At 54.3% G+C, this 21,530-nt stretch overlaps 5 protein-coding genes across 5 annotated transcripts; 2 read left to right on the forward strand and 3 right to left on the reverse strand.

Annotated features, from left to right (window-relative positions):
• Positions 1 to 5,181: 5,181 nt before the first annotated feature.
• Positions 5,182 to 6,516, reverse strand: TRIREDRAFT_105081 (EF-hand protein; the record flags this gene model as incomplete). The annotated part of the gene is made up of 4 exons (XM_006963414.1): positions 5,182 to 5,645; positions 5,788 to 5,895; positions 6,180 to 6,238; positions 6,476 to 6,516. The coding sequence occupies 4 exons, from the start codon at positions 6,514 to 6,516 to the stop codon at positions 5,182 to 5,184; spliced, it is 672 nt and encodes a 223-aa protein (XP_006963476.1).
• A 2,295-nt stretch (positions 6,517 to 8,811) lies between these two features.
• On the forward strand, positions 8,812 to 9,638 carry TRIREDRAFT_33207 (uncharacterized protein; the record flags this gene model as incomplete). Its single annotated transcript, XM_006963027.1, has 3 exons — positions 8,812 to 8,848; positions 8,930 to 8,979; positions 9,201 to 9,638. Coding segments are annotated over 3 exons (525 nt in total), but the record flags the coding sequence as incomplete, so codon positions are not given.
• A 903-nt stretch (positions 9,639 to 10,541) lies between these two features.
• On the reverse strand, positions 10,542 to 12,504 carry TRIREDRAFT_120801 (uncharacterized protein; the record flags this gene model as incomplete). The annotated part of the gene is made up of 5 exons (XM_006963415.1): positions 12,146 to 12,504; positions 11,326 to 11,429; positions 11,181 to 11,253; positions 10,890 to 10,996; positions 10,542 to 10,788 (listed from the first exon to the last, which is right to left on the reverse strand). Exons 2-5 carry the CDS (start codon positions 11,343 to 11,345, stop codon positions 10,542 to 10,544), a joined length of 447 nt encoding a protein of 148 aa, XP_006963477.1. The 5' UTR covers positions 11,346 to 11,429; positions 12,146 to 12,504.
• A 6,198-nt stretch (positions 12,505 to 18,702) lies between these two features.
• On the reverse strand, positions 18,703 to 19,724 carry TRIREDRAFT_2981 (beta subunit of citrate lyase; the record flags this gene model as incomplete). Its single annotated transcript, XM_006962995.1, has 2 exons — positions 18,703 to 19,619; positions 19,679 to 19,724. The coding sequence occupies 2 exons, from the start codon at positions 19,722 to 19,724 to the stop codon at positions 18,703 to 18,705; spliced, it is 963 nt and encodes a 320-aa protein (XP_006963057.1).
• A 990-nt stretch (positions 19,725 to 20,714) lies between these two features.
• Positions 20,715 to 21,319, forward strand: TRIREDRAFT_57784 (uncharacterized protein; the record flags this gene model as incomplete). Its single annotated transcript, XM_006963222.1, has 2 exons — positions 20,715 to 20,994; positions 21,165 to 21,319. The coding sequence occupies 2 exons, from the start codon at positions 20,715 to 20,717 to the stop codon at positions 21,317 to 21,319; spliced, it is 435 nt and encodes a 144-aa protein (XP_006963284.1).
• Positions 21,320 to 21,530: the final 211 nt, after the last annotated feature.

Here is a 21,530-nt window from a genome sequence, read left to right on the forward strand (position 1 = left end):
TTATCCCTCAGCGTGACCTGCCCATGCCCTGCTGCCGACAATGCCAAGCTTACTGCCTATCCTTCCTAGTCCGGCAAGCAGATAGGACGATAAGCAGCGGTTGAGCAGGGAAAAGAAGGGCCGCCTTGATCCAGCATGCAAAGGGCCTGCTACAGTGTGGGCACTGTACGGAGTAGACCCTGTCGAAGACGTGCGTATTGAACTGTATGTAGACAGGCATCATAGAGCAGAAGAGGCCGTCTGTTGCCATAATGCAAGCCGTTTCTGGTTGGAAGCGTGGCACCGGCGGGTCCGAAGACGTTATCCAGACCCTTCTGCCACTTCCGGAGCCTTTGCGAAGAGCTAGAGCTTGCGCTTGGCGCCTGTGCTGTAGCGAGGCCGTCACTCCAACTTGAAGCTGCCCTTCCATCGTAAGGTCTCACAGATCGGCTTGGCCGGTCTGGCGTCTGGATCGCAGCTCAAACAAGTTTAGCTAGGGCACCTGAGCAGAAGGCGCGCTGAATCAGTCGGCGTGTGGCTTGCGTGTCAAGGCCAGCAAAAAAAAGATGCAATCGACGAAAGAGTGTGAAAAAAATTCAAGCTGTTAGTGCTAGTAGCTCGGTGGCGGCGACGTGTGGGCAGGATGGTGGAAAATTTCTTCAGTCGCGAGCAAGAGCACGAAGTATCGGCTACATCACACCTCTGGCATAGCGAAGCCGGGATCAGGACCCAGACAGCGGCACGTCTCTCCCTGGGTTCTCTGGAGCAGGTCTCCAGCATCGTATCCTGGGAAGCGCCACTTGCGCCGTCATCCACCTAGTAGCAGGACGATTGACATCACTGGTGTGCCAGGGTCCGACTGGTCTGCACACCATGAAACTGACGTGCAGCCGACGGGGTCGGGGTCGGGGATCGGAGAGGGCCATTTTGGGTCCCGTCAGGCAAACCGAGTCGCGAGTGTTTTATGGTACTCGTACGTAGTTGAGCGTCCGGTGTATGGAGTGCTTGTGCCAGGTAGGCACAGAACTTGTTCTTGTTCCGCCGGGAATGCACATGGCATGGAGGTGGGCTTATCACCTTGCCTTGGGTTGCGCTTTGTGGAGACTCGCAACGATCAACCATCGTGAAAGGCATCGGTGTGCGTGCTTGACCGAGTCTGAAAGTGCCGTCTGGAGGTGTCCGTACTGCAGTGGTGCACGTTCGTATCTGGTACGGCGGCATAGCCCCCTCTCCGGACACGAGGTTTTCTGCCATTAAACCTTGAGCTCAGCAACCCTTCAGATGACGACGATACAGCCAGGATGCTCAGTCACTTTGACTCAAACTGACCTTTGCTTCCTCTCCTTTCCTCTCTTTTTGCGGCTGCACTGCAGAGGGGGGTAGAGACACCAGGGCATGTGCGCGGAGCATGTGCTGCTAGTACCTAGGTAGTATTTGGGTCCCAGCTGAGCGAGTTGCCGCACCATAGACAGACTTCAGTGCGCTGGGGCAATTTTCAGCATTCAATAGCAGCACAATAGCTAGAGTCGCCCTCTCTCTGCCAGTCAGCCCATCCAATATCAGCAAGGGACGGTCCCAGCAGAGTTACCAATCGCACTCGGCAAAGGGTCACTGCTCGTGCGGAACACAAGGATGGTAGTAGTAGAACTTTCAAGGCCATTGCATGGATAGCATGGATAGCATGGATAGCATGGATAGGTAGTACTCGTAGCATGGATGATAGTACTAGTAGTAGCATGGATAGAATGGATCCTAGAATGGACGAGAGAGCCCATCTCTTCTCGAATCAAAGGCGGTGACCCCGCGCCAGGCCACTGCAGTTGGCATGCCGGCCGCAGCGCAGCCAGTCACAGCCGCCCAACCGCTCTCAAGGGTCCCTTCCCCAGCTCCTGGCAGCCCACCTGCACACCCATAGCTCTGCTGCTGGCCTGCTGCTTCCCGTCTCTTCGTTCTTGCCTGCCCATGCTCGCGACTCGTCAGTTCCAAATACTGTCGACAGCACCTGACTCTGACTGAACGGGCGTCTGGGCAAGAAGTCATGATGATGTTCCGGCCCTACAAATGTCCGCTCCATGACCTTCCATTGCATTTCCAGGCGCCTACTAAGTACCTAGTACATGTACCTTGAGCTCTTTCTGCATGCCTCGTGGCCCCGGACAATCAAGTTCCATCATGCTTCTATTACTACCTACCTATAGTACAGTACCTACTTGCCCTGTACTCGTACTCGTACATGCAATCGCAGCCTCTGTGCTTGGCATCACTTCGAAGGGAAGGCGGAACACTCATCGCACACGCACTGTGACTCTGCACTCTGCTACACCTTCTGCGCTGCAGTCTGCACCTTCTGCAGTCTTGCGGTCTCCACGCCCCACCTTCCCTTGCTGCAATGGCACTGCACTTGCCCGCGCTACAGGCTCCGCGCCTATTGTGCCTGGAGTCCCGTGCGGAAGTAGCTCCTAGCGTTTGGATGCCCACTTGCCATGACACATGGATGCCGTTTCCGTGTTATCAAGTAACATCATTCCTTTTTTTTTTATTTTCCTTCTTGATGTATTATGTCTCTTGTTCTTTCCCATTTTAGCCCATTTAGCGGCCACCTTACATCAGCATCGACCGGCAAAAGCTAGACGCCTCCGACAGAGTGGCTCCGTTTTTTCATCCCTCCAGAATCTGTCCGGCTATCTGTCCGCCCTGGATTGACGGCATTCGTCTCTCTTGCAAATACCCCGTCCAAGCGTCTACTGGATTAACTGTGTGACTTTTGCCTATTGTGACTGATACCACTCGATTGTCCGTTGGTGGCCTCAATATGGAGCAGAGCCTCGTCCTTTGCAGCGAGAGAAGAATGATACGTCCAACACAATCGTCCCGACTTCGATTGGGTACTCGGCATGATATCAAGCCGATCTCCACGGTATAGTAGACAGGAGGCAGTTGAGGGTGCAGGCTTGACTTATATAGATGATTGCGATATGATGTGGTCACTGAGAGCCACCCAGGCTTCATCTGATCACCATTTCTCTTGTGGAGCTGACTCAAACAACATGCCAGTCGCCGCCAAGTGATCGGACACTCTGGCTCGATGATAGGAATGCCGCTTCTTCGGATCCCCCTTGTGTTATCGATCAACACTTGAAATGGGCAACATGCAGGCCCGTCTTACCTGCTATTACTACTACCTATGCAGCCTCGAGTCCCTGCGTTCAAGTTCATAGTATTGTGAGGATCTAGAAGCCGCGATTTAGAACAAACACAAAGGCATTCCTTTCCTGATCTCAGGGTCTGGAATTATGATCGTTCGTGTTGAGAACCGCCTGGACATATTTGACATGTGATACAATGCCTCAGTGCTAAAGAAAGCAGAGGCCCCTTCAAGCCTCACCTTGTTTCGTCAACGCTGTTGAGGCCTGCAATCATGTCATTGACAATCTGTAAACTATGCTCGGCTGATTCGTTTCTGCTGACATTCACGCCGCTACTAGGCATCCAACGAGACCCCTTCCACATTCTACTGAATCCCGTTGTGGAGGAACCGCCTTTATATCGTCAATATATCTCTTCATCATGCCATCTACCCGAACCAGATCTCATCATCATCAGCCCCGGACGAGATGATGATCTCCTCGAAGCTTCATTACTACACGGTCTCCCTGATTGTGCCAGAACGATCATCCTGACTGATGCAGCAACGGCCAAGACTATCCGAGGATGGAGGCATTTTGACGACGCAATGATCAAGACCATTTCACCATGGCAGGACCCGCGCCAAAAGGGGCGGGATACGGTCTTTCGACTACCCGTATCTCCATGCTACGCGGGTGGCGACCATGGCGAGGTGACAGTAGCTCTGGTCCCTCAGAAGAGGAATGACATATGCACACGCGCCGCTATAGGCATCACATACCGACCTCCTCCCTCAAGGCCCTCAACGTTTCGACGGTCCATGGCCACGACCTCCACGGCATTTATGCGAATCCCTCCGATAGCGCCTCCTCAACTATCAATATCCCTTCCAAAGCCGTCGTTAGGAGACTTAACCACCAAACCCGTCCCTCCTACGCCTCCAGACACTCCAATACTGACACAATTCCCTCGAGGCGGCACCGACAAAGGCTTGCTGGTTCCTCGAATGCACGGCCGAACCCTCTCGGTGATTTTTTCACCACGGGGGACACCATACGGAAGCATCAGGCCATACGCTACTTCACATCTCGTTTCCGAAGCAGCTCTCCCCCTGACCGCGCTCATCCACAGTTTCGACGCAGAGTTCATGCCACGGTGGGCTATGGGACGGAGCGGCAACTGCAGTAGGAGCCCTTTGCCTATCGGACAGGAAACAGCTCTGGCTCTGGGTGCGCGAAGCTGGGTAAGGACTCAAGGGGCAGACAGTAACAGCAGCGGCAAAGCCGTCGCCTTGAGGAGCAAACAACGACGACGAACAAGGACCTTTCTCCGGCACGAAGTTCAAGAGATGTTGGCCCGGGCAGAGGCGGTGGAGGGAAGGGCTCCTTCGAGCCGGGAGACGCCGACGAACGGTACGCGGATACTGGACATGAGTCGAGGGGAAGAGGTGACTATCACGAGCGACGGCATTGCGATATGAGCTCCGCTTGGCAGCACAAGAACTCGGTGGCGGATGTTTTGGGGGTTGTCCAACATGGTTCATCTTTGAAGGCATGTTCAGGGTCGAAACAAGGGACAATTGCTACTGCGCGTGTCGTATGAAGTCTGAAACGAGAGTTGCTATTGCGCGCGTCGTTTGAAGCTATAAACCGAGGCAATTGTCCAATTACAAATAGATTTCAGGGCTTTCGTATATCATCAAAGCAAAGGTCTTTGGGGAATACTGGTACAATGCCAGAGCAACGTCTCAATAAGCACATGAATGATCAAGCACAATGCGAAAGCGAGGAGCTATTACAAAATCGATACATGTATGCGAGATGAGGTTTATAGATGCAAGTGAGACGCCCTCACCATCTCCCAGGGTATCGTGCATCCCAGCCCTCCAAAGCTGCCTATCAAATGCCCACCTCTTTGAGCCCACGTCCATGATCTGCCCAACGAACCCTTGTCACATCCCAACGGTCCCTGACTGATCTATTCTGATTTTCCCCTTTCCGAAAACATTCTTCCCCCCACAAATTCGCCAATTGTCGCCTTTCAGGCCCTTGAGAGAGGACGACTGCTAACACCCCCTTACTTGAGCTGCTTCAAAATCTCGCTCAAGAAGTCCTCAAAGCTCAACGTGATATAACCGTCCCGATCGTCATCGTACCGCTTAAAGACATCCGTCATGCGCTTCAGCGAGATGCACGCCTGGACAAAGAGATCAAAGCTCATGACGCCCTCGCCGCGCTTGTCGTAGGTGCGGAAGAGCAGCTCGACGAACTGGGGGCTGAGGCGGTAGCGGAAGGCGATGAGGGCGTCGGTGAACTCGGGCAGGGAGATGTTGCCGCTGCGGTCGACGTCGAAGCGGTCAAAGAGGGTGCGCCACGAGGCGAGGAAGGACCAGAGGCCGCAGAACTCCTGGAAGCCAATGGTGCCGCTGCGGTCCGAGTCGAACATGCGGATCATCATGCGGACCGTCTGGATGTCGAAGGCGGTCCAGTCGCCGTTGACGAGGGCCGCGGAGAGCTCCTTTTCCGAGAGGTGGCCGGTGCCTGGGTTCGGAGGGAAAATAGAGAGAGCTTGCGTCAGCATATTTGCTTCCTGGGAGGTTTTGTTTTTTCTCTCTTTTTCTGTTTCTTATTTCTTTTGCCTTCACGCAACAATGTCCACCACGTTTGTTCGCGAGAAACTCACCATCCTTGTCTACGGCCCTGAACAAGGGCAGCAGTGTCGGGTCAGCGCCGGTCGTGTCGTTAGAGGGCGACGGAGGCGGCCGCGAGGTGGCTGCCGGGTGGTGCTGCGCTGCCGGGCGCTGGGCGGATGCGACAGGCGGCGGTGATCCGAGGCCGTACGCGCCCGGGTGGTGGATGGGCGACCTCGTGTCGTGTCGCTGCTGGTCGTATCTCGGCTGCCCCTGGGGGTGTCCGGCCGTGTCGCGCCGCGGCGGGTGGTCGTACTGGTGGTGCTGCTGGTCGGGCCTGGGAGACTGGTGCTGCTGCGGGTGCTGCTGGTATTGCGACGGGTGCTGCTGCGGCGGCGGCGGGTGCTGATACTGCTGCTGCGGTGGTGGTGGTGGTTGCTGATACTGTGGCTGCGGGGGTCGCTGGTCGTATCTCTGCTGGGGAGGGGGCACTGAGCCTGGTTTCTGTGAGGACGCGCAAAACAGCGGTTGGTTAGTTGCTCGTGTCATTTGCTTGTCTATTCCTCCAGTGTCCAGGGCGAGAAGGGGGTTTCAGGTAACGTACGGGATCAGGCTCGGCGAATCTATCGTTGGCCAACAGTTAGCGAGTGCCTCATTGAAGACGAAGGCTCAAGGCGTGAGCAGGATGGCAAGCTCAAGATGACGACGTCGTCTTGTTTGGAGCCTTCAGTTGGGACATACCTGGGGAGAGCATCCGGATCGTAGGGTCGGTTGTAGGCCATTTTCGCGGAGGTCAGGTAGGTATGTATCAGAAGGAAAGATGCCAGTAGGTAATAGTTGAAAGCCGTCGCAAATGCGCCGAGACGAGGTCCGTCCGGTACAAGAGTCGAGTTGAAAGATGGAAGCAGTGAGGGAAATTCGAGGGCGCCTGATCAATGCGGATTGTAACGCGCCGTCTCTGCTAAAGCTCGACTCGTGATATCGAGACAGAAGGCAGTAGAAAGGAGCTGAAGGTAAGGGGGGGTGGGGTTGAAGGCGTTTAAGACCAAAGCTTCGCAGCAAGGCGGCAGCAATAGGTATTATTTGGGCAGTAGTAGGTAATAATAGGTAAGGTAGCTTTATCTGCAACTTGGGACGCGGGGCACGTCCAATGGAGAAGAGAAGAAAAAAAAGGGCCGTCTACGGTATCTATCTGCCGTAGTACCTTATTTGCTAATGTATATGATAATAAGGCGGACTGAGGCAGGCAAGGCAATCTGCCAAATGCGAGATTGCAGAGCTCGTCGCCCTTGTAGAAAGCTCGAATAGGGGTTGCAGGCCCTGCTGCCTGTTCGTCGTATGTACAAGAATACGCGTCGCCAAGAGAAGAAGCCGCTCAATTGGCAACAAGAAAGAGCCGGGCGAGAGAGCGAGGAACGAGAACGACGAAGAGGATGAGGAAGAATAAGGTGGTACTTGTAGCTGCGGACGGGATGATCGGATTATTATTACATCCTCTTTTCTCTACCCGACCCGAATAATACCTACCTGACCTGACGTAGCAATACGAGTATTACCTTATGAATCCGACTAGTAGCCACAGAAGTGACGGTTCACATCTTGGCCCGTCTCAGCTGCTGCACCTCCGTCCCGTCAGCCCCTGTCATGCTGTCATTCATCGATTGCCTTCTTTTTCCGTAGCTCAGCTCAAAGTTAGATCAAGTGTTTATCCTTTTGTCAATATGCCTTGCGAAAGGTTGATTTTGTGGCGTTTACTCCATGTTCCTTGGCTCTCGGGATCAATGCCGCGCCTCATCCACTGCATCCACCGCATCCTTCCTGTATTATCCCACTTGTCGTCCTCGTTTAAAATAGCAGCAACTTGCCAGGGCTTGTCTCTCTCTCTCCCTCGCTTTTTCAATCCATTCTGGCACGGCATTGATCCGTTTTGATGACAATCATTACGAGCAAGGGACTCGTCATCTGCATGAATCCAACTGTATCTTGACGGCATTGCTTTCTTCGCACAACTACTAGTACTGCGTAGTACTACTAAGGTACTCCAGTGTCGGAACTGCTAAGCACAACCCCTGGTGCTGCACAGCCGCCATACAGTACGTAAGGTACTTACATAGTAGTTGCGAGGCTCTGCTGCCGGTTTACCCATGGACGGACCTCGCTATACGTGTGTTGCCGACTTCCAGTTGCAGAGAGGAGAATACGTGTAAATGTTCGACACTCCACCTCGAGCCGATGCTATAGGGAGGTAATACGCGCTCAGGCGAGCAGCTTGCGGCATACCTACGGATACCCAGGTACCTATGTAATAGTGTGTAGACGGCATCCGGCGCCATTTCGCCTTGCAGATGCTACATACTACTGAATCTCGTCGAATCTACTTGAACCTACTGTTACTGCTTACCCGTGAGGTGCCTGACCATGTGATGCAAGGAGACCTCACCTCACTCGGGGCCAAACTCTGTAAGATTCCATCAAAGCTCGGAATGATTTGAGCCTCGCAATATTTCTTTCCAGACTCCGTGCATGTCAACTGCCTTTGCCAAAAACCTTGCGATGAATGACTCGAAGGGGTCACTTGATGCTTTGTCATCATGTTCCCTCCATCCTCACGACATTTCTCTACTCCATTAATTGCATCAGCCGCCCCATACGCCATATCATACCTACTGCCGCCAACGTAAACTCTTTCTGCAGCTTCTTCTTCTTCTTCTACTTTCTTCAGCGCATGTCCGATAGATTTGTCTTTTCCTCCCGTTGCCCGTTAACCCCCCGGCTCTTGTGATTTCGTCGTTTCAGACCTCTAATCGACGGTGTACTTGTTTGAATCTCAAAACCAACCGCCGAAAGCATCAACCCCTCCGTGCTCTCCGTGTCCGCTCGTGATGACCGCAGCCGACAAGTCGACAGAATTCTGGCTCTTTGGCTACGGGTACGTTCCCACGATTTGCCGGCTTGATATACTTGTAGCCCTTTCAGACGTGGGCACACGCGATTCGCTTCGCCGCTCCCCTGTCGATGCCCAAGCCCTTTTTGTTCCCGCCCATGTCGTGCATCCAATCTCTGATGGATACCCAACGTATAGGAGCCTCATATGGAAGCCCCCGCCGCATTTCGGTATTGGTCCCCCCCTCTGCATCTCATGCAGTTTGCTCTGCCAAAAGCATGTGGCAAACACCTATTGACATGAGCAACAAGACAGAAGAATCCCTGGCTGGGTGACGGGCTATGTTCGGCGCTTCTGGCAGGTGAGTGCACTCCCATGATCCATGAATCATGATGCAAATATCCAGTGGTCGACTCCTTGACTCCTTTGCCCCTTTTTCTTTTCACATTTCTCGGTATGGCAATGAAGTAGCTCACCAAGTATGTAGGCTAGGTATGTCGACATCAGCGAAGCCCTCCGCAAGAGCGAGCCTGCCATCGCAAGACTCGCTCGTGACGCTGACTCAAATTCTGCACCAGCGAGGATCATCGGGGAACGCCAGAAGCCCCCGGGCGGGTGGTCACGCTCATTGAACGCTCCCACTGGGAACAGCTCACGGATCACCATGACTCTGCCCCTGACAAGGTATGGGGCGTAGCTTATCGGATTCACCCCGACCATGTCGCGGAGGTCAAGGAGTATCTCGATATCCGCGAGATCAACGGCTACTCCATCCACTACACGCCTTTCCACCCCGCCGATGGCTCCCCGCCTATTCAGACACTCGTCTACATCGGCACGCCCGATAACGAGCAGTTTGTCGGCCCCCAAGATCCTCAGCAGCTCGCCGAGCACATCTTGCGTAGTCGTGGACCCAGTGGGCTGAACAAGGATTATCTCTTTGGCCTGGAGGCGGCCTTGGCTGAGCTGTGCCCAGAGAGCGAAGATGTCCACGTTAGCGATCTCGCACGCCGCGTGAGGGCTCTTGAGCTTGCTGCCAACGGCCTGCCCAAGGCTCCCCCAACCTCGCCTCCTCCTTCCAATTTCAAACATGAAAGCAGCACACGGGAAGCGGAGGAAATCGAAAAAAGTTGAATCATAGGAAAGGGGCGGGAACGACAAAGACCAGACTCAACAAAGAAACATGGAAAGCACATGCTGTTTTTTTCCGCTCTCAGATTCCCTAATGATAGACGATGCCGCCCCATACATCTCCTTGGTCAACCTAGATATTGACCCTAGCCCGTCAACAACGTTGCTGATATGATAATTGACCTTTTCTAGAAAATGGTCAAATATGGCCCCAGAATCCCCCTACAGATGCCTCCACCAAAAATCCTCCCTTGACTTGTCCGTGATCCGGCCAGTTCCTCTCACGAGCGATGGTGTGCAGGAACCCCCTGCTTAATTCCATGAGCACAGGACGGGCAAGTAAAAGTCGTCAGTGAAAAAAAGAAAAGAAGAATATCATCCCTCTCCAAGAACTTCTCCTCGAGCAATTTTCGAATGGAAGCCTCGACAGCTCATCCATTCATCGAAAGAACAACGAATCCGGGGTATATCTCTGGCACTCTGTAGATGCTTCGTCTTCAAGAGTTCTATAGGGTACCGCTCGCAAAACCAAAGGGGCACTGGGTCTTTATTTCTCGATAAAACGGCTCTGGAAGGGCTCGGACGCCTTCGCTCTGGGGGAAAGTCTCTGGACGATGAATCTGCGGCGGCTTCAATGGCTTCGCTTAGTAGCTGCCACCGCCCTGAGGAGGCTGTTGCGGCTGCTGAGGAACATTGGGGTAGCCACCGTATGGGGCTCCGTAACCTAGGAAATGGTCAGCATCCTGTCCAAGACGAGCCGTCACCGCAACGGCACCAGACGCGGTATGATTTTCAAGTACCTTGCGGAGGCATGCCATACTGCGGCTGCTGCTGTGGGAAACCACGGCCATACGGAGCCGGTGGGTACATGTTGGGAGCCGCGCCGTATCCAGGGGGTGCTGCGTTGCCGTAGGATCCAGGTGGTGTTCCGTAACCAGCCCGGCCTCCATACGGCATTCCGCCATTGCGATTGAAGAACCTTTCACCACGGGAACCATTATCGGATGCCTTATCAACACGAATAGTTCGCCCGTCAAATCTAATGAAAGTGTCAGACATACTCTGCAAATGTGTGGCTATGGAGAGCCTGGCAGTATGGGGCAGTTGGCAAAGGACAGAAGGCACAAGGAATATTCGTACTCGACATTGTTCATGGCGGCGATGGCAGCTTGGGCATCAGCTTCTTGCACGTATCGCACAAAACCGAAGCCACGGCTGCGGCCGGTATCTCGATCCTTGACGACCACCTTGACACACGCAGATTAGAACACGCGTTCACGGGAAGAGCAGCCACGCACAGCGGCTCCGCGTTAATTAGAATGCTCGGTTCCATCATATGAGCGAGCCGAAACCCACTCAGACGAGGCGAGACAAGTCAATCAAAACCACGCCCTGTTGTGCCCAGGCGTGATGGGAGGGAGATTGACTTACCGCTTCCTCAACCGCGCCAAACTCCTCAAACTTTTGGCGCAGAGTGGCCTCTTCGGTGTGCCATGCTAGGCCGCTTTGGCTCTCAGTCAGCAACAGGAGTCTCCATGGGAGCGAGTGCGCCTGGAGATCAGGCCGGATCACTTACCCTATGAAAAGCTTCGACATTTCGAGTGCACCGCGTCTCAATTTCGACGCTGCTCGCGGATATGGCAGTCCTTGTCAAGAGTTGCAGTACCCTGACCGAATGTTCTGATATTGTCAGGCGGGGTGCAGAAACGGGATGTATAGTTGGCGTTGAGAGAGGGAGGGGTGAAAGAACTAGTCTCAACGGGTAATGGCAGGATGGACTGAGGAGAGTCACAGGCTTGGGCAGTGTCTTGCAGAAGAAGGGTAGGGGATAAAGTCCTCTAAGCTGCATGTGGTTGCGCGAGGCCACTGGCCGTCGGCTGGCGCTCTCGCTGGGGGACAACGAGTGCACTCCAACAAGCGTGTCATAGTGTCATTCGACATTGGATACTAGCGGGCAAACTGTGCAAGATTCATCTGGGCCGTAGCTCCAGATAGCCACCGACCAGTGTGGGCTTGGAATAAGGTATGGGATGGCATACCTCGAAGTCAAGGGGGGCTTGTCGACATGGACCAGCGAGCAGTGTGCGAGTGGGAAAGACAATGAGATTGGAGAAGCAAGGCCAGGTTACTGCCGAGTCCCCAGTGCATTCAATGTCTGCCGGAGTGTCAAGTGACGAGGGAGTGATGCCTTGGGGCGGCTGCCCAATGTATGGGTTGTGGCCAGGTCCAAAGCACGAGTGCAGCGAGACAAGGGCAGGGCGGAGCGATGACAGTTTGGAGTAACGGTGACGGTGACGGTGATGGGGACAGAGAGGACGGAGACGGGAGAGGTGTACCAAGCGGCACCGCAGCAAAGGACACAAAAAGATGCAGGCTAGCCATGCGCGACCACGTACCTAGAGCGATGCCGATTCGTCCGTTGACGTCTGGAACCAGTGGCCAAGCTTGCCCAGGCCTCGAGAAGATGAGCCACGCAACGTGGTTGTGGCTTGCTGATCTCGCCTCTCAGCGATCGACGAGCTGCGGCGAATGTCCCAAGCTATGCGCTAATTAAAATGACCCCAAGTCCAGTCTGGAAACTGGGCTATGAAGCTGGGCTGGGCTGGCAATGCCGCGGCGCGTCAGGAGGGGACAAGCTTGTTATGATGGCGCCTTGGTCTTTATCCGTACGAGGTGCTTATCGGGGGTCACGGCGGCCTCGAGGAAACGGGCGGACGATGAAGCGCGCAGAGGCCGTGTGATGGGTCGAAAAGTCGAGGTGGCAGAAGAAGCCGGATCTTGTGTCTGAGAAAAGTCGGGGGAGGGCAAGGAGAGAAGAAAGCTCAAGACATTTATGCGGTCAAGGGAAGTTGTGGGAGAGCAGAAAACGGTGGCCAGATGGCGGCAGGTCCCCCAAGGTTCTCCGTCTGTCCTGTGCTGTGCGGGTACGAGCACAATGTACTCGGAACTCGACCACTCAGCGCTCTGCACTCTCCAATGGGTTGGGCAGTCTCCCGTTGGCAGCAGGAGTTATCAGCAGCACCTTCGTCGATAACGGCACTTGCCCTGCTCTATCCAGGTAGCACCTGCTGGACAATCTGCTGCTCGCTCGGCAACTACCTACCTTGCTAACGATGCCATGTAGCACCTGCAGCGGGAAACGATCTGCTGGGGGACTACTCGGGGGCTACCTCGCAGAGCTGCCACGGCAGAGCGCAGAGCAGGGTGACTGCCTGGTACCAGAGCGGTGCGAGGCTGATGATGACGTGGGTGATTGGCAAGATGCATCGTTGCTGGGCTGGGCAAGAGCCATGGGATATTGCACACGGTCTCCGACAATTGGCCAATTGCGTGTCGTCTGCGCCAGGTAGGTAGCCGTCAGACGAAGGCTTGAGTCAATCTACCTCTTAGACGAGGCGACCTCACCTTGCAATATCTTTCCTATGTTTGAACCTGAGAGCTGCTGCCGCTTTGCCTTTCTCCCGGTCGGACTCAAGGACTCGATACAGGGCCTCGTTGTGACAGTTGTTGACGTATCATCTACAGGTCCATCTTTCGTATTATGTCACATTGGCTGTAGGTACCTACGAGGGTAGCCAGCAGAATTACCTGGGCAGGGAGCGGCGCGGCGCCCCGGAAGGCAGTCACGACCCAAACGCAGTAGTATCTCATCGTCTGGAAATCTCCCGTGCAAGGAGTCCAGCCGTTTTGATTAACGAATGCACCGCCCGCCTCTAAGCCATGATGCCACATCATGACGGCAAGATGGCGTGACCAAGGCTCAGATCAATGAACAGTCGGCAAGAGACGAGATGGGGACTGTCTATATGCACCCGGGACGAGAAACACTGTCCAGCACTGAGGGGAGGGAAAAGGCTCGTCCCTGCAGCATTGGGCACTAATGAGGTGTAATATCAAACAGGGCCAGATCCAGGTATGACGCATGCTCCCCAATTCAGTCTCTTTGTTCATGCGGTGTCCCTGAAGCCTCCCCTCCTTGCTCAAACATCCCGGAGCGGTCACGTCGGGTGTCTCTGTTGCAGAACCCTCCAAAAGCAGCCTCCTGAATGTCAGAGCCGTACATATCAGAGATCCGGCCATGCTTGTCGCCCCCTTTCTTACTTTCGATTTCAATTGTTGTCAGACATTTTTCTGTCTCAGACAGCACGGAAACCACGGGTACCACGGGTACAACTCCAAGGATTTTTCGACAAATTTTCCAAATCACAACTGTACAAGGCAATGGCGAATTCGATGAGATACCGGTTATCGCGCATAGCTGTACCTCGCTGCCGATTTCTGACACCGATGGCCTTTGATCTTGAGCTCGGCTTAAGCCCCTGGTCGGCATTTGGCTAGAAACACTCGCGAACCGCCCCCAAGCAGGCAGGCTTGTCGTAAGCTACTCGTACTTGATACAATGTAGCTAGGCACAGGTAGGGTCCACGTCAAGCTGTCGTTTGCGAACCCCTGACTTACCTTAGCTCTTCTGGCGACCAGACCCCGGTCACACACCAATAAAAGAGGCGGGAAGGCCCCAAGCTGCTCGCCCAGATGGATGCTTTGCTTGCGAGTGCTGGAGTTCCTTTGGTTTGCCCTTCAGCTCACTAGAGCAGAACATGTTTCGCAGCCTTTCCGCTCCAGGTGGTTGATTGTCTGCCGGCATTGGTGCTCCAGACCAAGAGCCAAGCCAGGATTTGCCACTGGCAGCGTACTGCAGGGCAAGGGTCAGATCGATAGGCGCCCTGCATGCTGCTTCACCAATCGCGAGACCACGAGACCATGCTTGTGCTAACCTCATGTTAGGTATGCACATATTACAGTACATACGAGTCCTCGACACATTGGACGGCAATGCGTCGGAATCGGGGCCAGAAACACAAGGTCCATCACTCCCGCCGAAGAGAACTCCTTGGATCTTGCGCGCGCTTTTCATGTTGGCTCCGCCTGAAGCCCACTGGCCCCGACGAACCATGCAGTCGGGTTCGGCCCCATCCAGCCTACAAAGCGGGCCATACAGGATGCGAGCCTGCTCGAACAGGGTGGCACTGAAGCCCTGCAGCTAGACGAAAACGAACGACTTGGGGGATGGACTTGGCTCCGTCGACGGGGTTGGTAATCAGACGCTCCGATCTGAGTGGATGGCCAAGGGTTGACCCAGGTTGCCAATCAGAGCTGCCAGCTGAGGATCGCCTTGCAGAGACTTGATGTAGGTCGACGAGTCAGGAAGCCACGCCCACAGAGCTCAAAGCTGGCGGTGGGCTTAGCAACGTTGGGGAGACGGAGAGAGCACTGTAATGTCGTGATGTGTGGGCTCGCTTGGCACATGAACTGCTACTGCTGTTTTGCAGTGATACCCGCCATTCAATCCCAAGGCCTCATTGTCCATAGACGTAGTAGGTGCCGCGCCGCGATTAGGAGCAGGCGATGATAGCTAGGTACGAAGAATGACCAGGCCGAGGTGGTTGGACGGCGGTGTTTCGGTGAGCTCTCAAGCCTTAGTCAGCAGTCAGGGGGTCGCATATTCACGCCTGCTTGGGCGCTGTTCCTGGACCTCGCTAACTTGGTCCCTGCAAGCTCGCAAGAACCTGGATCACATCGCCAGCCCCTTCAACCTTTTACTTCAATGACAGCCAGTACTTTGTACGCTGCTGGGCCTATTCTCTTGACAGGCGATCCCATCCATGCCTGGATCGCCTCCCTATCATACAAAGTATACAGATGCTGATATCGAGCACTACGGATGGCTTGGACATGCCCCTTGACTAGGCTAGGCACACCTGATATTCGGAGCCCCGAAGCACCAATGACAGGCCCTGGCTGGCCTCGTCGTCCAGCGTCCTGGAGCGGGGGAGGGGAGGGCCTTCAGCTGCTTTGGGGCAAGCCGTGACGCACGTGTAATTAATCTCAATGGCTTGGGTTTTCTCCTTGGAGCGCTCAGAGGCCTATCAGATAGCCAGGCCTGGACATGGACCAACCTTGCTGCTTTAGGCAGCGCTGCAGCAGGATCCCTGTTCGCCTCAGCGCTGCTGCGTTCACAGTGACAAAAGGCCGACCGCACCAGGTTTCAGCCAGCAAATCGGCCTCGGGAGCTCCAGCGGCCGGCGATGCAGCTTCGCAAACGGTCGCGTCGGCAAGTAATAGATTGCTTCACATATTCGTAATTGTGGCGAGCTTCCAGTACTCGAATATGCGGGCTCTTTTTTGGTAGAACTGCCTGCACTAATGACACTAGCACTTTACTGGGCAGACAGTGTAGCCACTGAACGAATGATGGGGAAAGCTGTCTCCTGCTTTGTGATGCGTGAATGCGTGAGATTCGACTTCCGCTCGGCGACAAACAGGCGAGCATGGCTCCTGCGATATCAATATCAAACCCTCAGAGGTGCTGTTTTTTTGTCGTAAAAGGTAGATTCTGAACTACGAGCTGCGTCTTTCAATGCCGTATCTGCCGCAATGTGACTCGCTGTGACGCTGGAGGCGTTTCCCCGTCGTACATATGGACTCGTTTTGATTCTTTCTCGTCATCAACCGCCATCTGATATCCCGTCGCCTGACAGCAGCATGGCCCGTCACAAATACGGCCGTTCTCCAGCCAGGAAGAGCACGCCTTGCCATCAAGCTGCATGCCGTCATTCCGCTGCCCAGCCGTCTGCTTCCCACAATCAAGGCACTCCTTTGCGGACCGACTTTATCCCTTCCTGGTTACAACACGTGCCAACAAGCTACTATGATGCTTCGCGGGAAGTCCCCCGGGAATCAAGCCCTGGCAATGCTCTAGACACCTCATGGCATCCGAATGGCATCCCGAACGTCCGCATCCAGTCGACCTACGATGCGAGGAGATACCAGTCGTCGGATCTCTTTATCCAGGACAGCCCGTCACCAGTGCCCTCCGCTGTCCAAAGGGGTCGACATCATCATTACGAATCCGACCTGCATAGTGATTACAAGAGGACTCCAGTCGACAGAGGGGGTGGATACAACTCCAGGACCACACTCTCGACACCGCCGCCCGCTTCGGTTGTCAAGGACCATGTTTTCGAGAAGCGACCCAGGCGAAAGACTCGACAGGACCGGTACGACACAGTTAAATCAAAAGATGCCATACCCACAAAGAAGCAGGCGAAAAGGTCCTCCACGCGAGTCTCTAAATCAGGAAGGCTGAGATCAAGCCGGGAAGTCATGGCCAACTTCAAGTCCAGCGCAATTACGAACCCAACCGAAAGAATCACGGTGCTTCTCCCTGTTCCTTTCCTCTGCAACTATCGACTGCCGATGGATAACGCTAACAGTCTATAGTTGAAGTCTACTTTCGTTCCCGGGTTGTTCGTCAACGGCAGAAGCTCCGCACCGGGTATGTACATTACCAGTCAAGGCGAGCCTATCTAACCATGTCTCTTTAGTGGCGGATCTAGTATTCAACGAGATACCCCTTCCTGACGAAGATGGCGAACCAAGCGAAAGAAAACCATCGTCTGACTCGACGTCGAAAGGGACGAAAGAAGAGAGAGCCCGTCGCGAAGACATTCAATATCTCACCAATGCATTGAAGCGCCTAAGAGAAGATTACCCGGCTCCGGATCATCTGGAGAGCAGATCCATCTCCATACTTTCCGGCGGCGATTTCCCTTCCGTCCAACGATCGAGCACTATTGATGCCATCGGCGACGAAACAGCCGCAAAGGAGGCCGGTCCCATGGCACGTTATGGGCTTGACGGCAGCGCTGCACCAGACAAAGCAGGAGATGGCGATACGTTGCGGTCGTTGCCTGCCGGCTATGAAATGCAAAGCCACTCTGTCCGCAGCCGAGCTGCAGCCAACGAGGCCCAGTTCTTCGTATCGAATACCTTGAAAAGATCTACTCCATCGGACGGCGACCCCAGGCTGGAGGACCACAAGACAGCCCCTGGGGGACAGTCAGAGCTCGAGCCTAGTCTGAGTCGAGGCGAGCTCAAGTCTTGTGGCAGCCAGACACTCAACCTTCCAAACTACCAAGACAAGGGTGTCATGGTGAGCCCTCGGATGTACCAGGCCACAGAGATCCACAAGCCCAACGAGCCAGGTAATGGAAGTCAACCTCTTTTCCCAGATGAGGCGAGTGTTCCTATTGTGGGAGCAGAACAACACCGGTCGCACGTTGTTCCTGAAACACCACGTGTTGGAGCAGGCCAACGAGTGATGACTGCGGACTACAGAATTCCGGAGATGGACATTCCTGGTACTAACAGCTATATGTATGGATATCCCACCTATCTGCCGGGACTGTCTGCAGGGTTGGACTTTGGAGCAGTTGTCAAAGACCCCCCCTCCCATCCCAGTGATCCGTCTCCAGCTTGGTTCTTTGGCAGACCGAGCTCCCAATTCCCATTGCTGACTGTAGATTCATTCCCAAATTCGGTTTCAACACTAGTGGATGATACAAGACATACAGCCGATTCAGGCATGCCATGTCAGCCTACCCGTTCTCGCCAGGTATTTCCGATAGCCCAGGACCCTCACGGAGACTTTGATTTTCTTTGCACAAATGCCTTGCAGGACGATGAAGATATGCCAGGAGAGTCTCTCACAGAGTATATTGAAAGAATGGAGCGTGAAATACTCGGATCCGACGAAACATTGTCTATAGGCACTGATGATGGGTTGCTCTCGATGCAACCAACAGGCCATAACCAAATTCCAGGCGCGCTACACCCAGTCGGCGCACAATGCCCAGACGGCTCTCTTCGCAGACTGGAATCAGAGGGGCCGCTCACTTCGAGAGGTTCAGCGCAACGGCCTGTTCGTGAAGATCTTGGCTGGACTTCTCAGTCGCTTCCACGCCCTGAGAGCTTCGATGGCCTCAATGACGGTAAAGATACAGAACTGGCATTCTTTTGGCGGCCAAACCACATGATGTGGTGTTGATACCCTCAGAGCATATTCAGTCATCCTGTCCTCAAGCATTCGAGACTGCGGTTGAATGCTACTGAATTATTCCGGTTCCTGACCCTTCCACTGTTCTCTTAGATCTTGGACTCGAATACCACACTGCTCAGCTTTGGCTATTATTGAGTGGGCTTTGCCCACAACTGGGGCATCAATCATCTTCCCATCGAGAGTCCACGCACCACGTCCGGCAGCCGCGGCCTTTTCGTCGGCGATGGTGATGCGAACAGCCCACTCGACATCCCTCATGTCGGGAGCAAACAAGCGCTGGACAGTCTCCAGCTGTCCGGGATGGATACATTGCTTGCCGTTGAAGCCCATAGCTTTCCCCCCCTTACATTCCTCCTCCAGTATCTGGAGCCCATCATCCCCCTGATAGGAGGTGCAAACCAGGTCAATGGCGCTAGGGAGATTGTATGCTCGAGCTGCAGTGACAATGGCTGACCTTGCATAGAGGAATTCCGTTAGAGTAGGCGTCCTGGTTATGGACAGGTCAAGTGCAAAGTCCTCGGCCGCAAATATCAAACCGCTAAGAAAAGGGGAGGCCTGACAAATGGAGGGGAGATCCATGACTGCCCGAGCGGATTCGATGAGTGCTATAATTCTGATTGGGTTTGTTGAGCCATCTTCGTGACGTTTGGGGGCGACGTGCCGCAGCACATCAGTGACAAAGGTCAGATCGGCGGCCGAGTTGACTTTGGGCACGACAATAGCATCAAGGTGCTCGGCCGATGACAGGGTAGTTAGGTCTTCAAGAGCAAAAGGAGTTGAGACAGCATTGATTCGGACGGCAAGCTCTGCAATAGTAGAGGGGCGCGACTTGAGGCCTGAAATGTGCCCCTTCAACTGGTTCCGGGCATTCTCCTTGTGGGAGGGAGTGACCGAGTCCTCCAGGTCATACGTGACGTTGTCTGTCGTCAAGCCGAGGGATTTGGAGAGCATCTTTTGAGAAGATGCCGGGACTATGAGGCAGCATCAGTTAGAGATCCGCCCCAATTTGAGAATGGACGCCAGAAACAACCATATAACAAGGAGCGGCGCAGAATAGAGGAAGCTCGCGCAGCCATGATGACGCTTGTGGAGACCTGTGGTTTTGTTGGACTGGGGGACGAAGAGGCTGGGATATGCTATCGATATATGTATCTGGCCTCTGGGGGCTGGTAATGTCCAATCTACATCCGGAGAGGAAACTGAGGATTCATAGAGCTGGCTATGATATGATCAAGAGCTACCTATTGGAAGAAGCATCAGCACACACTGGATGTCACCTCTCGCAATAGCAGTGGTCCGTCTACGAAGTGAGTTGCGCACTAACAGGCGCAGCGGCAAACTCATAGGCCTCTTGCGTGGTCCCTTTTGTGCGAGTAATAGCCGGGGACCACTCCCAGCGACCCCACCATGGCCGGAACATCATAGCTCCATCCCTGAGACCGACGAGCTACGGTAGCTTGATCGCGAAGCTTCGCAGTTCCGTTTCCCTCTGATGACGACGAGCCCCCACGACGTTAAGACGACGACGACGAACCACGAACGCCCCGATAGACGGCCTGTCAAATCTTGCAGTCTCTTTACATCTGAAAGCGACTTGAGATCCTCCGAAACGGTTGAGCCGAACCGGAACAAGCTGTATCGAATAGTGTCGCTGCTGCCGCCATGGAAGAGGCCGCGCAGACACAGCCCGCTCCCGGAGCGCTGAGTTGGCGGCTCAGTTCGCATCCTATCACGCTCTTGACGTTTCTGGGCTTTCGAATATGTTGGTGGCCACATCTCTCTCCCCTTCTTGGAACTTGCTGTCGTTTGGGGGAAGTTGGAGTCGAATTGGAAGCGAAGCGCAATGCCTTGAGAGTTTGCGGATATCACCCAGGCTGACGGCGGATTCTTGTGTGCAGCGAGCGTGCTCATATACTTTCTTGGATTATGGATCATCAAGAGCATGTACGTCTTCCTTGCCGCGATCCTATAAACATCCCCTCCCCTTCCAATCTTTCCTGATATCTACCATGGAAAATCGATTTGAACCCGGTTTCTAACTTGGGGTGGGAGTTGAAACCAGGATCATGATCTTCATCATCACAATCCTCCTGCTCGCCGCCGACTTCTACTACCTCAAGAACATTGCGGGCCGGCGCCTCGTCGGCCTCCGGTGGTGGAACGAGGTGGACCCGCAGACGGGCGAGTCGCAGTGGGTGTTTGAGAGCCTGGAGCCGGGCACGCGGCAGATCAATGCGACGGACAGCCGGTTCTTTTGGCTGGCGCTGTACATTCAGCCGCTGTGGTGGGTGCTGATGGCGGTGCTGGCGCTTATTCGGCTGCAGTTTCTGTGGCTGCCTCTTGTTGGTGAGTTTTCTTTTTATGATGCTGTCCCCCTGTTCTTTCTTTCCGCATCCTCTATTTGGGGGTTTCTGGGAGGAGGGAGGAGGAGGGAGGGGGCAATGAGGGAGAGTAAAGGTTTTGGGTGTGATGAAAAGAAGGGGAAAGGCTGACGATGTATATGTGTGTCTGTCTAGCGATTGCGCTTGCTCTTACGATTATCAACACGCTGGCGTTTTCCCGCTGCGACAAGTTTAGCCAGGCGTCGAATTTCGCTGGAGGCGCTTTTGGGTCGACGAATTTGGCGGGCAGCATTGCGAGCAACTTTGTGAGCCGCATGTTCAGGGTGTAAGAATGCCCGGGGGAAACATACGATGAGAATGAACGGCAAAGAGAGAGAGAGAGAGAGAAAAGGAAGAAAAGAACAAGGGGGGAGCGCATTCACGCGAGGAGAGTGATGTATCTTGTTTGCCGCCTTTTCCCTGGTCTGTTATGAAAGGCAGTGAAATTTGCGTGGCTGCTTATATATATATATGGCAATGGATGTATTGAAGCTGCATGAG

Source organism: Trichoderma reesei (assembly GCF_000167675.1).
Source record: "Trichoderma reesei QM6a unplaced genomic scaffold TRIREscaffold_4, whole genome shotgun sequence".
In the NCBI taxonomy this organism is placed as follows: Eukaryota; Fungi; Ascomycota; class Sordariomycetes; order Hypocreales; family Hypocreaceae; genus Trichoderma; species Trichoderma reesei.